The 15864-nt window shown below is 40.8% G+C and overlaps 1 protein-coding gene across 6 annotated transcripts in view; it reads right to left on the bottom strand.

Annotated features, from left to right (window-relative positions):
* Window positions 1-15864, bottom strand: part of abca2 (ATP-binding cassette, sub-family A (ABC1), member 2) — a 180724-nt gene that overhangs the window by 34108 nt on the left and 130752 nt on the right. For all 6 annotated transcript variants that reach the window (XM_032577521.1, XM_032577517.1, XM_032577519.1 and 3 more), the window contains 10 exons: window positions 13974-14154; window positions 12794-13006; window positions 8490-8686; window positions 7970-8143; window positions 5388-5584; window positions 3204-3324; window positions 2833-3123; window positions 2387-2608; window positions 2171-2273; window positions 1082-1383 (listed from right to left, as the gene is read on the bottom strand). In XM_032577521.1, coding sequence (XP_032433412.1) covers window positions 1082-1383; window positions 2171-2273; window positions 2387-2608; window positions 2833-3123; window positions 3204-3324; window positions 5388-5584; window positions 7970-8143; window positions 8490-8686; window positions 12794-13006; window positions 13974-14154 — 2001 coding nt within the window. The remainder of the gene's footprint in view (window positions 1-1081; window positions 1384-2170; window positions 2274-2386; window positions 2609-2832; window positions 3124-3203; window positions 3325-5387; window positions 5585-7969; window positions 8144-8489; window positions 8687-12793; window positions 13007-13973; window positions 14155-15864) is intronic.

Below are 15864 nucleotides of genomic sequence, written 5' to 3'. Positions count from 1 at the left end.
ATTAAATCAAACCTTTATCTTGGCTTTTTCTATTCTTCCTCTTTCTTTCCTCCCTCCCTGAAGTATAAGTCCTTTTTTGAGACATTGTTTTGCTTACTTAACTTCTGACCGGAGCTTTGGACGTTTGGATGCACTGGTGTTACCGTCAAAGCCCCTGGTGACCAGTGGCCCCCCAAGAGAAATTTATTTTTCTTTTTATCCATAAAGTAATAATTTCTACATACATTATCAAATATATATTATTGTAAAAACAAATCAGTTCATAGTGAAATTGTGTGTTTTTGAAATTATAATGACATAGAAATTATTACCGTATTTTTCGGACTATAAGGCTCACATAAAATCCCTAGATTTGCAAAAAAATCAGCAATGAGCCTTATATTCCGGTGCGCCTTATGTATGAACAGTGTACCCTATGTTTTATTACAACTTTGGTAAGAGACAAAGTCACTCCCCTTGACTGTCGAAGCATAATTGCTGCTGCTCAGAAACCTCATGCAGTCAGCTTTCTATGCTGTCTAGACAGACTTGTTTTGAGGTGGCAAAACTGTCGTTCAAGCTTTCACAAAGGCCGGAATCATCAATGAACAGCCAAGCGACAGCAATGAGACTGAATCCGATGATGACGAGAGGAATCCGGGCTTGCTTGATGCAGCTATCGCCCAACTGTTGAATTCCGACACCGAAGACGAGGAATTTGATGGATTCGTAGAAGATGAATGATTGAAAAAGGGAGTGTACTTTTTTGTGTAATATTGATAGTTATTGTTAATGATTTGAATAAAGTCTGACCTATCCGACTACCGTATTTTGTTTCGCTTTATGTTTCTTATATATGAAAATAGATCCGTTCACTGATACTGCGTCTTATAATCCGGTGCGCCTTATAGTCCGAAAAATATGATACTAAAAAAAGATAAATAAAAATCAACTCCACTGAGGGGACCCCTTAGTGGCCTTAGTTTGCTTATGCCTTGGGCCGACCCTGCTTGAGTCAAACATTGGTCTTTATGTTGCAGCTGAATATCTCAGTATTGTGAGATTCAAAAGAGGAATGCACACACTCTGGACTAAGACTCACCGTGAATTGTGGTTGTAGGGGCAATAAAATGAGGGTCTGGGTCATCTGAGGGAGCTGGGGAAGGTGGCGGGGGCACGAAGTTGGAGAGGGGGACCCCCTGGGTGAAGGAGTCCAGACACATAGAGTCAAAGTACTGGGCAGCCAGGGTCTTGGAGTTGTTGGCACTGGGGTTGAGGGTCTGGGCCAGCTGGTCCAGGGTGCTGTTGAAGGGGGTCTTAAGGACACATGTTGCCCCCACACCTGAGGGAAGTCGGAGGGTGTTGATGATCTTGTGCGGCCTGGCATCTGGTGACAGCGTACTCCTGCAGTTCCAAGAACCAGACAGTTACACAGCACACTGCTTCACTTATACTTGGCTCAATCCTAGGATCCCTCTTATTAAAATATCTACATGATCCCACTAGCTCAAGTTATAACAGGAAATAAGATTAGATACCATAATTAAGCAGATGATAAAAAAGCTCTACATTACGATGTCACCAGGAGCCTCAGAGCCCATTTTAAAGTCCTTCCACTGGCTCCCTGTTGCTCATAGAATAAACTACAAAATACTGTTAGTTTATAAATCACTGAATGGTTTAGCACCACAATATATTAAAGATCTGCTGCTGTTGTATCAACTTTTCAAACATCTCAGGTCTTCTGGCTCTTTTTCTGTTCTGCATCCCCAGAACCAAACATGGAGAAGCAGCATTCAATATAATTTCTTTTTGAAAAGATGACGAATAACCACTTGATAAAGCTATTTATCAAGGTCATTCAAACCTGTCTGAGATGTATGTAAGCATATAACCAGCAAAAGTTGGGAGATTGTATATATTTGTGCAAGATGTGTTATTTCTGTTTACTTATTGTTTATTCGCAGATGTGCAATTAAAATCTTCTCCCATTTGGCCAGGAGCAGTGAGAAATACGGGTCCTGTGTGTTTTTATATATTCCATGAATTTGCCACTTTCTATTCCCCCATAGCTACAGAAACAAAACAAAAAATCCCCCAATTATATAATTACTTTCATTTTAAAAGGTTGGAATGCAGCAGGAGGAGCTAGTCCAGGCACCATTCTTGTAAGAACCATAGCTGCTGTTACCTGTACTGGGGCCTGTCTTCGTTGGCGTAGGGGATGAAGTTGCCTCTGGGCTGGGTGTAGTTATGATACTGAGAAGGAGACAAGATGAGCGGTGGTAGATCTCCTGTGAAACACAACAAGACCCAGCCTTCATCACATGTTTTAACCACCTACAGCACAGCCAGCAATAAAGGCTGGATCACAGATTATTGATTCTAACTGAAAGGAAGAGCTCACCGATCTCTGGCACGGATAAGGCCACAGTCATAGCAACACAGACAAAGAAAGCAGGCAGGAGGATCTGGGAGAAGAGGCCCTTGGTGTTTCTCTTGGCACAGTGGAACCTCTTTATGATGAGGCCATGAAACTGACTCAGTTTCAGCCACCACCCCTCCAGCTTGAAGCTGCCCTGCCCCTCCAGGTCTTCCAGGTCTGGGGAGGTGGGATTTTCTGGATCGCCTGCAGGGAAGAGGGACACAATGGTGTAAACAATAAAATCCAACTAGAAATGTGTGAATTAAGAGACATTTTCTTCTTTTTCATTCAGGAAATCTGACTCTTTGGTTTGTTCTTTTTAAAGCAAAAAAACCCCACAAAAAAAACAACAACAATTGGACGGTGAGTGGATCATTTTCTCCTTCCATCTCTGCTTCCCTCTACAGTGAGACAGAACTTGAGCTGACCTCTCAGGCTGGCAGAGTCCGACTCCTGGCCGTTCTCAAACAGAGGGCAATAATCCCCATAGAAGTCTGCATACAGCCCCCCCTCGTCTCCACGCACCGAGCCCACAGACGAGGAGGATTTCAGTGACACCTGGCTCTGGCTGAGCCTGGAGCACTGCACCAGATTACTCAGCTCAACCTCAGACTTCTCACTGTGCAGCGAGGGTCCGGTCTCAGGCGCTAGTCCATCCTGAGCCCCTGATCCCACTGACAGCTTCCCCAGTGAGCTGCCCCCAGGTGAGCTCTTCATGTCTGCAGACAGATGGGAAACCCCAGGTTACTCAGCCTGCAGGAGGAAAAGTTGAGTGGAGACTGAAGAAGTGCAGTCTGACCAGCGTCACTGTTGTCCAGAGACTGGTCCTCCTCAGAGACTTTGAGGAACACTTCCTCCAGCGTGGTGTCCATCACTCCAAAGCTGGTCAGAGCCAGGCCAGTCAGGCTCTGCTCCAAAGCCTGCAAACACACATACAGTATGGTTCTAAATAAATAAAACTATCTGACTTTATTATGATTGATGGTCAAACCTTTTGCTGTCTGTCTGTATTTCTAGCCCTTTTAACTTTATGCCCTACCTCTCTTCCCTTTTTGCTCTTTTCCTTTCTTTTCGCAATTGCCACTGTGATTTTTTTTTTTACAATATTTCTTCCTAATTAAATTCCCACCAAAATCTATATATTTTATTTCTAAAAAAAATATTAGAAAAAAACAACAATCAGATAGACTGGACCCAAACATGTTTATTTACACAAGTGGCTTCACTTTTGTTACTCGCCAAATCAATCACAAACCTGACAAACTCCATGTCCGTTGTCTTTGAGATAGACCCAAAGCTATTTCTATTAATTAATCTTATAAGTTGATCAATGCAATTGATCACATTTTCTCAACAAGACGAGCGAGCAAAGTACTGTAGATAACAGGATAACAGGATTTCTGCTGGTTGGTGCTGGCAGATACCTGGCATATCAACAAATTCAGAAGATGTCGGCAGCTGTTCAGCTGTTGTCAAGCTGCCTGATCAGTGTGATGGATTGGCCTTCTGATGAACGCTCAGACTAATATGCTATGGATGCCGATTCTTGCAGAAATTTCTAGCCCGGGTGCAGGTCCTGCAGCTCACTAGCAGGATGGAATCAATCTTAGAGAAGTTGCTAGTTCGGTCCGGTGGGAATGGCCATACTAATTTGAATGATTGGAATCAACAGAGATGCACCAGGAGACTTTAAGGCAGATGGAAATTAAAAAAGTCTGCCCGATTGAAAGAATATTGTCTGTATCTGAACTGTGTCTGTGTCGGCCTTGGCTGACTATCTCAAATGTCCTGGATGATTTGTAAACAAGATGCTTCTTCCCACCTTGTTCCCTTCCTCAAGACATCCATGCAACTGTGGAGCAGATTGCTCCCAACGACTTGCTCTTAGGTAAGACCACTGTATCAGAGACTTTAGCCTGGGAGGAGCTGGCTGGACAGGGTTCATGGATTTACTGCACATACATATCTCAAGGGTACAGATACACATTCCCTGATTTTCACCACCTTTCGCTGGACGCTAGAGTGTTGCTACATATGCTGGGGTTTTCGTTATGCTTCCTGTTGTGTCATTTTAACACCCTATCTGTCTGTTTATTCTTCTTCTTATTGTTATTATCACCAGAAGAGCATTTCCAAGCTTAATTACTTTTTACTTTAGACCACCATTTAGCTTTATAATATAATATCAGAGCAAGACCTAGAGAAACTCCTATTAGTTTATAAATGGTGGAGTACTTAGCAAACCTGAAAAAGAATCAAACAACCAACATTTAGCTTTTTTGTTACCCCTGTGTCTTTCTTTTGGTTCTGATGTTTTGTTTCCATTTCCTTCTAATTCATGCAAAGTACTTTGAACTGCCTTGTTGTTGAAAATGTGCTAAATAAATAAAATCACATTGACCTTTACTTTATAATAAAACATGCACACACACACACACGTTTGTCAAGCTATCTTTGTGGGGACTTTCTAGCGACTTCCATGCATTTCTACAGCCTAACCCTAACCAGCCTAACACTCTAGTCCTAAACCTAACCCCTAACCTAAAAACAGCGTTTCTCCTTGTGCGGACCAGGTTTTGGTCCCCACAATGCATCAAATACATGGCACACACACACCACACACACATACATGGTCAGAACATGTTAAAGAAAAAAAAAGCTCTTGCTGGGTGGGAAATATACTCTGCTTCCCCAAATTCATCAGACATTATGCTGCTCATACAACTTGATACGATCTGTTCAAATTCTACAAATAAATTCTGCTCAATCTAGAGAATATAGTGCTGAGTTGTGGCTGGAATTTATCTGCATTCTTCTCAAATAATATCTAAAACAAAACAAAAAAAGCATTGCGGCAGAAGGATAGCTCAAACATTTTGGTACTAAACTCAGCTAACTAAAGGTTGATCCTCATGCAGTCTGTCTGGAAGAAATCTGCACATTTTCACAGACCCTGTTGACTCCATGTGGAGCTGGTTTGTACCTGGAACAGCCTCTCAAAGCAGCCCTTCTTGACTGATTCGGAGGGCAGGACATAGGAGAGCTCAGTGTTGGAGTCGGACACCAGCAGGCAGGTAGCCACAAACTGCTGAATAAACTCAGTGACCTGAGTTTCTGAGCAGGGTGACAGCGAAGAGGATGGAGATGAAGAGGAGGGAGACTTGGGCTGGCTGCCCTGGCCTGGAGGATCAAACCAAGACACAAAGACTGGTAAAAGCACACCACAAGGACTGCAACTGATATGTAGTCTAACAGTAACCCAATGAATCAAGCATCCAGGTTCAACAAATCAAATGTGGCAGGAAGAATATGAACTCAATCAGGATCAGGACAGCAAGGTTTAAGCATGGCTTGCAGCTTGATCATGTGGAATTAGGTTGTCTTTTTTTTTTTTACACTGAAAGGAAAGTTGGAGTTTATTTTAAAGCAACATCAACAATAATATTATGTTAAAGTTGCAATAGGTAACTTATAAAAACGTGGGACTGATAATGTGTGAAAGCTCTTCTGCCTCCTCTCTGGGGTCTTACTATCATATGCATAAATACATCACTCCCAGTCAGAAACAACCAGAGACATGAAGAAGAGCTTGGCAGTGTCAATCAAGCTTCTGTAAGTGCTGCTCACTCTACTCCCCAGCTCATTTTGTGCTGCTGCAGCTGTGCTAACGGCAGGGACAACCTAACAATACAGGAGAGCCATTTATCAGTCGTCATCGGTGGCCATGCTAACTAGCCTTAGCATTCACAGCAGCCTCTGTTGTGGGGGCGGAGCTGTATCACAGCAGAGAGCAAGGAGGAGGGGCTTGACACCTCACAGAGACAGTTACCTACAGCAGCAATGATTTTACCAAAGCAAAGCAGGAGATCCTGAACATAGACATGAATACGTAGATGCATCAATGAGCGCTGAGCCCTACATTAAGTCGCCGCCATCTTCAGTGTGGCAGTAGAGTGGTCAGAGGTCCATAATTCATATCCTGCGTGGACTTGTTTCAATAGTTTTATGATACAAACTATCCACTGGCATTACCTTTTACAGGTACGAATGAAAGAACAATAGCATTATGCTGCAAGCCGAATTTTGTCACTTTGCAGCCAGAAGCTCTGCAAAGAAAAAAACAACCAAGAAATATTTCCTATGTAACTAAATTGGCCCAAAGTAACTACTCTGGTTATAATTTTCTTAGCTTAGCTAAATTTTTTCATACTGTGTAAGTTTTCTAATGAGAGAGTGCTAATGAGAAACTGCTGTTAGAATGGAAGTGCATTAATAACTGGAGGATTTTGTGAGGAAAGGTCAGACAGGACGAGAGCTGGAGCTGCTGGTCTTCAGTCTCTGTTTCACAGCTCATTTCCACAATGTCACAACTATGCTGTACAGATTCTACAAGTCAATGGCCCAATATGCTGAAAATTTGTTTTTTCAGAATGTGAAGAATCAGGGATGAATTTTCTATTACACTGTTAAATCATTTCTCTTTTATCCTTGGCTTTAGCCTGTGTACCAGGACGTCTCAGAACTCACTGGACTTCTCCGAGTTTGACCAGCAGACCAAAGCCCTGCCTGTGTCCTGTGTTGGTAGTATAACATAAATATATCTGTATTTTAATGTACTCTTTTTTTCACTTTTTGTGTGTTTTAAGTGAAATATCTCAGTCTGAAGTATTAGGGCATTGTCTATGCTGTCAATAGCATAGACATATCATACTGTAATTAAATATTTTTTTCCCAAAAAAAAAGTAAGATAAGTATGTAGCTGATGTTTGACAATGACTGATTTATCAAAGTTTATTGTTTTTATAATAAAATACCTAAAAATTAAAAGGAGCATTTTCTTTTTTCATATCTTGAAATGACAAATGAACATTAAATTATGGAATCATGAAAATATGTTCATGAACACACCTCTGTAAAGCTGTGTGTCTGTTCATCAATGTCTAAATAAAAGTGATTGGTCAGAATATGTTGTATCAAATACAAATGTTGTGCTCTTTATTCAGAAAGCCTCCAAAACAATTAATCGCATCAAAAAGTTAGAAATGTTGTATTTAGTGCTTTCTTTGATTCTCAAACATATTAGTGTGAGAGAGAATGTATCAGTGACAGGTGTTAACTTAAAATACTTTGTAGAACAGCACTTTAGAAAGTTCTGTCCATTTACTTGTATTAGCTTAGCGGAAGATATGCCACAGGCCGAGCAGCTCGAGGAGGCATCTATGTATTCATGTCTGTGATCCTGGGGATAGAAGCATTTCTTATAAAAGAAATTTTAAACTAGATGTTGTTAAAACTGCACTTACAAATATCAGGAAAAGTCTTAAAGACTTTCCAAAAGTCTTTACATTGTGGAAAGATTCTCATACTTTGGGTTTCCAAACCCTTTTGTTTGCTTTTGGAAACAATCAGCTAATGTACTAGGAAAGAGTACATTACCTGACTACTTAATTCCACAAGCAGTCAAGTTTCATAGAAAACTGTTGAGCAAGCCCTCTTTAAAAGATTATGGGACTGTGAGGTTACTTGGAAGGAAAATCTAAAGAAATAAGGGCTGTAGATACACACCTCTGCCTTCACTTTGCTTTTTCACCAGTGTCAGTTTGTATCCATCTCCATATGTGCTCTTCAGGAAAAGTGGTGTTCCACAGCACTTAAGCTTTCCATGCGAGATGATGGCAATGCGATCTCCCAAAAGATCGGCTTCGTCCATATGATGGGTGGACAGCAGGATGGTCCGGCCTGCAACAGCCGTACAAACACAGATAATTACTGACAGCAACACGTTAAAGGACAGGAGGAACATTGACAGCGAAGCTTTGAAAACACATGTGGAGCATTACAGGAAACATTAGCATTAGTCAATGTTGTCAATGGCAAACAGGATCTAAACTACAATACGACCCCATAAAACTCTGAGCCAGGAGGACTTCACTACACATGAAGAACAGGAAGTCAGACAACACTTAATGAGGCTGATCCCCTGGAGTTTAAGTCAGCAGTTACACACACACCCACACACAGCTAATGTTACAGCACTTTAAATATTAGGTTGGATGGAATTAAGACTGCTTTAAGATCCACTCACCCTGTTTGTACTTGAGGATCAGGTCCCAGATGGCCCTGCGGGCATAAGGATCCACCCCCGCAGTGGGCTCGTCCAGGATGACGGCTCTGGAGCCGCCTACGAAGGCAATGGCCACTGACAGCTTCCTCTTCATCCCACCTGACAGGGTCTGAACCAAGCTGTGTCGCTTGTTAGATAGCTCCAGGTCCACAATCATTCTGAACACACACACGCACGCAAGCCCACAAGCGCACGCACACCCCACACACACACACAATCAAGTCAAGTTTATCTATGTAGCACATTTCAGGAGCAAAGTGCTTTAGATGATTAAAACAGACCACAACAAACTACTAAAATAGAAACATTACAGTCCAGTAACAAAATAAAAAAAGTCATAGAAAGCTGTAATCCAATCTCAAATGAACTCTGAACAAGTGGGTTTTTAGTCTACATTTGAAGGCACTCTGTTTCCACTGTTCTACAGTTTTCTGGAAGTTTGATGCAGATTTGTAATGCATAGAAGCTGAATGCTGCTTCTCCATGTTTGGTTCTGGTTCTGTGGATGCAAAGCAGAAAAAGAACCAGAAGACCTGAGATGTTTGAAAGGTTGATACAACAACAGCAGATCTTTAATATATTGTGGTGCTAAACCCTTCAGTGATTTAGAAACTAACAGTATTTTATAGTTCATTCTCTGAGCTAAAGGGAGCCAACTGGGGTGATGTGTCAGGTCTTCCAATCACCAGGGTTTCTAGTGGTGGGACGGGACTTTAACTTCTGTTTAGATACAGTGCTTGATAGATCTTCAGACCCTGTCTCCTCCCTAAATGAGCTAAAATAATCTCATTTATAGAAGATTTAAATCTAACAGATGCCTAGAGGCGGATGCATCCACAGGATAGATTATTCATTTTATTCGCATCCACACAATACCAATACCCGAATAGATAATTTTTTGATCTCCAGTCAGATATTTCATCGAGTGATAGATAGTGAATACCTTCCAAGATTACTTAGTTATCACTGTCCATTGGTGATGTCGGTGTCTGTCCCTGACTAGGTAGAAGAAAAGTACAGATGAAGGCTCAACTTTACACTCTTAAAACAACCTGAATTCTGTATTTTCATTAGGGAAAAAATTAATTTCTTCATTTTAACAAATAGTTCATCTGCTCCAAATATTTTTATTTTTTGGGACACATTAAAAGCATTTCTGAGGGGCCAAATTATTTCTGCTCCCTAATTTTCAATTGTACTATTATGTGGCTCAGTTTAGGTTCTTGGCACAGATGTTTGGTTTGCAGGCTCTCCCCTCATGGCTCAAAATTGAAACAACAGAGATAAAAGAAGGAATACCAATAAATTTGCATTATAAATGGGATGAGAAAACTATCAAAAATGTAACTGATAATTCTTTAATAATACAGTCAATTCAAATTTGGTATAAACTTTGTGAAATGTTTAAGCTAAAAGGTTTTCTTTCCCCTAGTCCTTTTCTTTGTGGGGAAAAGGACTGCTACCATTTTGATGGACTTGGCATTTCACCGGTCTCAATGAAGGCAGACGCTTTTTTCCTCTGCTCCCTCCCTACCCTTGCCTGCCCTGCTTGCTCTGTTTTTGTCCTGTCTTTTTCTATATTTTTGAAGCCTTTCTTTGCACATCCTCCAAATCTACAAATTATGGATCTGGTCAACCGGCCTCTCCATGCAATTGATACAATTTTCTCGACGAGAAGACTGGGCACAGGAGAGCCCTCTTGTCCTGCGGGGACACACTCGGCAGTGTGATAACAGGATTTCTGCTGTTTGGAGCTTGCGGATACCTAGCTTATCGACAAGTTTGTGACGGACTTGGCCGAACTAGCGAACACTCAGACTGTTGGTGTGGACAGAGACGCAAGTTGGATGTAAGTCTTGCTGAGACTTGCAGCCCAGCTGAGGACTCTAAAACTCACTAACGGAATGAAATCGATCTTGGAGAAGTTGCTAGTTTCGGCTCAGTGGAATGACCAAACTAATTTGGATAATTGGGAACTGAGATGTATCGGAGAGACTTTAGGGAAGATTGAAATTTATAATCTACCCGACCTAAGACATTCTGTATCTGAATTGGCTTTCCCCATGTTGCCTTGGAACGGCTGCATATTTCTAATCTCCTTGAAGATATGTAAACATAACGCTCCTTCCCACCTCACCTCCTCCTGTTATCCATGCAGCTGTGGAGCTGAGCACTCCCAAGGACATGTCTTGATAACAACATCTTATCGGACTTCTGCCGGGAGGCTGAGCAACATGGTTTCATGGCCCTGTGATGTCACCACCTTCACTTCACTCATGTCTTTGTTTTGCCCTTTGTTTTGTCTGAATGTTGTCATGTGCCCTAATGTGTCCTTTCCCTGTTTTTTATTTAAATTTTTAATTTTGTTACAAACTGTGGAGTACTCACTTTTAACCCAGAAAAGGAATTAGAACAAACTTGGAATCCAGAGACTCTAGTTTATTAGTTAATTAATCACTCTTTAGCTTATTTTTTAGAAACTGTAGAGTACTCACTATTTAGATGCAGAGAGACTCCTATTATTGCAACCCAGAAAAGGAATTAGAACAAACTTAGAATCCAGAAAAAAATCTTCCAGAACAGGAACATTTAGTTTTTATTATTACTTAGAAACTGTGGAGTACTCATTACTTTTACAAATTTAGAGCACACTTAGAAAGTCCAGAGAATACTTACTTACTTACACTTATTTAGCAAGCCAGAACAGGGATTAGAACTTGGAACCCAGAAAAACTCCCTTAGCAACTACTTTTTAGACTCCTATTCTTCTAAACCAGAAAAGGAATTAGACCAGAGGATACTTACTTATACTTATCTACCAACCCTGAATAGGAGTATCTAGTTTATTTACTTTGGATCAACATTATTAGCTTTTTCTTCTTTTGCTCTTTCCTTTGGTTTGTTATTTTGTTTGTATTTCCTTTTACTTAATGTAACGCACTTTGTATTGCCTTGTTGCTGAAAATGTGCTATATACTGTAAATAAAATTACCTTTACCTTACAGTGATTTTTCAGTCTGGTAACTTTAGATCCTGGCAGGAGAAGGGAATTAGCCGATTGGAGCACTGGTACAAAAAGTTAGTATTTATGTCACTACAACAGTTAAAAGAGAAGTTTAATTTGACAGATAAAGATTTCTTTGGCTACCTCCAACTTCGTGATTTTATAAGAACTAATCAGAAAGAAAGTTGGAAATTACCGTCCACATCTCCCGTTGAGGATATGCGTCATGCCAGCCAGCCATTATGTAAAATCATCTTAAGGGTTTATACAGCACTCATGCGAACTTTAACTATAACTGGTATGGTTAGTTCCAGAATCAAATGGGAAAAGGATTTGGGAATATCTATTGAGAGGCAGTTATGGAATAATTTGTGCAGAGAAGGGGTCACCTCTAAACGTTTGGTTTAGACTAGTACAATTCAATTTTTTACATTAGTTATACGTTACCCTACAAAAATTACATAAATATAATTCAAATATACAGTATCTCCTCTGTGTTTTACCTGGCACTGCTCTAGATTCCAGGGATTTTGGAAGGGAGTTTGCGAAACATTATCAGACATTCATGGTATCACAATTCCAATAGAACCGGAGATTTGTTTATTGGGGAACTTTACAAACTCCAATCTAGAGACAAATTATGATAAGAAACTTACAGAAGTTCTTCTGGCAATTGCTAAGAAATGTATTGCAACAAAATGGAAATCAGACGCCCCCATTCCGATTAAACAATGACTTTGTGAGATCAATAGCTGTGTAACCCTAGAAAAAATAACTTATTGGATGCAGAACAGAAGTAAGACGTTTTATAAAATATGGCAGCCATTTTTAAGGCGTGCATACCAAGCGCGATGCCTGGTATGCAAAACCTACCTGCACATTGGATTCACTGATCTTCCTGTAATTGAGCTGCCCTTACAAAAAAATCCCATGAAATTCACGTGACTTTCATATGTGAATTTCATTGGATGGCAGGATCTATGAGCGATACAGATGCCATCTGTCTCTCACCCTATCTCTGATTCATAGACATTTTTATTTAATCCTTATTGATCACCCCCTTCCCCATTTTAACCCTCCCCCATTCAGTCCTTCTTGTTTTTTTGTTGTTGTTATATTATTGTAAATATATTTTACTTTAGGTAAGTTTCATTGTTTGAATTTTGCTTGATCCTGAACCAATTTTGTCCTGTCAGTTAATAATTGCGATGTTGTTACTAAAATATCCAAAATTACACAGGCACAGCAGGCTGGTACTGACTTGTCCATCTCCTTGCGGATGTCATCCTCTGCCATGCCTTTGAGCCTGGAGTAGAACCACAGGTGCTCCTCTACACTGAGCTTATCAAAGAGAACGTTGTGCTGAGGACACATGCCCAGGTTCTGACGGATCCGATCCATTTCGGTGCGGATGTCGTGGCCGTATATGGTGGCAGAGCCGGAGGTGGGAGGAAACAAGCCTGTCAGGATGGACCTTTGATGAGGACAAAGACACGCATGAAAACATGGTTTGTGGGTTCTGCCACTATGAGCCCAAGTCTGGAGTGACTGATCAAATGACTGATGTGTAAATAATTGACTTCATTCTGTATTTTTCCATAAATCATCCAAATGGTTTTATTGCAAATAGTCTGATCATTGTAGTTTGAATATAAATAATCTGAACTGAAACGGCCCATGAGGCTGATTTGTTGGAAGAAAAATAATAAATGAGCGATCTAATGATTCTGGTTATTTTGATGAGGGACAAACTGTGACTTTTAACCAGACGATTAAAGTGAAATTATTGTAGGATGTCATGTTAAAGCAGCATTTGAAGCAAACTAAGAAATGGATGAGGGGCTGTCCAAGCTGCCTGATCCAACAGTAAAAACACAACATGCCTTTTTCAAATTCAAATTATATTTAAAACAAAAATACTTTATTGATCCCAAAGGGAAATTAAGTGTTCTTGTAACTCATATCAATTCAAATTCTTCAAAGAGTTATTGTAGACAATGATGGCTGTTGGCAGCAAAGATCTCCTGTAGCAGTCTGTGTTACAGTGAATTTGAAGAAGCCTCTGACTGATGATATTCTGCTTACTCAAGACAGTGTCATGAAGAGAGTGGTCAGGGAAGTCCATAATTTTCTTGAATTTATGAATAATGCTTCTTTGGATTTTTTTAGGTCTTTATTATGCCTGTGGTCGTGTTTTGACACATTTCTGTATAATTTGCCAAATGCTTTGTGAACATCTCCAATCTCTGGCTGCAGAGCAGTCTGCACAGGGTTGGCTATCCAGGAAAAAGTCCTGACCACAATGTTCTAACTGGTTCTAAGATGTGATCTGATATTGGCTGCAGATTTGTGTGCTTCTTCACTCTCACTAAATCACAACATAAATACAACCAATGAGATGCTCCATTAAAGCAGAAAACACAGTTTGGCTTCCTCCTTACATGGTGGTGGTTTTTCCAGCTCCATTGTGTCCCAGGAAGGAGACCACCTGGTTTTCATAGAGGTTGAGGCTCAGGTTGTTGAGGGCCAGTTTGCTGCCGGTCTTATACACCTTGGTCAGTTTGTCTATGCAGACCACCAGGCTCAGGTGGCTCGGCTCCTCCTCCATGCCCCGCATCTCCTCTGCAGTCACAGATGACACAAGACAAGTAAGAGCTGCACCATAACAACACTTTCAAAAAAGTAGTATAAACAATGCAACTCATTTCTAACCTATCTCACCTCATCACTGTGATGTTGGCCCTTTCTAATTTTAGAATAAAAGTTGCCTGAAGATATAGAGAAAATTTTATAAAATATAGAAAGATACACTGCCTGGCCAAAAAAAAAGTTGGCACCAAAAAATGGTCACACTCTCTAATATTTTGTTGGACCGCCTTTAGCTTTGATTACAGCCCGCATTCGCTGTGGCATTGTTTCAATAAGCTTCTGCAGTGTCACAAGATTTATTTCCATCCAGTGTTGCATTAATCTTTCACCAAGATCTTGTATTGATGATGGGGAGTCTGACCATTGTGGAAAGCCTTCTCCAGCACATCCCAAAGATTCTCAATGGGGTTAAGGTCTGGACTCTGTGGTGGCCAATCCATGTGTGAAAAAGATGTCTCATGCTCCCTGAACCACTCTTTCACAATGTGAGCCCGATGAATCCTGGCATTGTCATCTTGGAATATGCCCGTTCCATTTGGGAAGACAAAATCCATTGATGGAATAACCTGGTCATTCAGTATATTCAGGTAGTCAGCTGACCTCATTCTTTGGGCACACAATGTTGCTGAACCTAGACCTGACCAACTGCAGCAACCCCAGATCATAGCACTGCCCCCACAGGCTTGTACAGTAGGCACTAGGCATGATGGGTGCATCACTTCACCTGCCTCTCTTCTTACCCTGATGCGCCCATCACTCTGGAAAAGGGTAAATCTGGACTCATCAGACCACATGACCCTCTTCCATTCCTCCAGAGTCCAATCTTTATGCTCCCTAGCAAACTGAAGCCTTTTTTTCTGGTTAGCCTTACTGATTAGAGGTTTTCTTACGGCTACACAGCTGTTCAATCCCAACCCCTTGAGTTCCCTTCGCATTGTGCGTGTGGAAATGCTTTTGCGTTCACAATTAAACATACTCCTGAGTTTTGCTGTTGTTTTTCTTCGATTTGATTTGACCAAACGTTTAAGTAATCGCCGATCACGATCATTCAGGATTTTTTTCCGACCACATTTCTTCCTGGAAGACGATGGTTCCCCACCATCCTTCCAGTTTTTAATGATGCGTTGGACAGTTCTTAACCCAATTCTAGTAGTTTCTGCAATCTCCTTAGATGTTTTCTCTGCTTGATGCATGCCAATGATTTGACCCTTCTTAAACAGACTAACGTCTTTTCCACGACCACAGGATGTGTCTTTTGCCATGGTTGTTTAAGAAATGAGGAGTTACTCATTGCATCAGCTGGGGTTAAATAACTTGTTGCCAGCTGAAAGATAATTGCCTATGCAGTACTTATCCAATAGGAGGCTTGTACCTATTTGCTTAGTTAAATCCAGGTGGCGACTTTTTTTTGGCCAGGCAGTGTATTATGTGAATAAAAAGTTGGTTTTATGACAAAATTGCCACAAACTCGATAAACAGACATTTCGCTCTGATCCTTCTTTATTTAAGCAAGCACTAGTACAAGTAGTTCTTCATAAAGACAGTTAGTGTGAGGTTTTGTGCTTACTGCAGAAAACTGGTCATATTCACGAGATCCAGAATAAATGGTGCTCAGAATCAGCTCACAGCTTTTATCTCCTGGTCATTTTCTTTCTAGTGAAGGCAGCACTGTGCAGAAGTGAC

The sequence above is a fragment of the Xiphophorus hellerii genome, chromosome 12 (genome assembly GCF_003331165.1).
Source record: "Xiphophorus hellerii strain 12219 chromosome 12, Xiphophorus_hellerii-4.1, whole genome shotgun sequence".
Taxonomy (NCBI): domain Eukaryota; kingdom Metazoa; phylum Chordata; class Actinopteri; order Cyprinodontiformes; family Poeciliidae; genus Xiphophorus; species Xiphophorus hellerii.
This window is presented reverse-complemented; position numbering and strand designations above follow the sequence as displayed.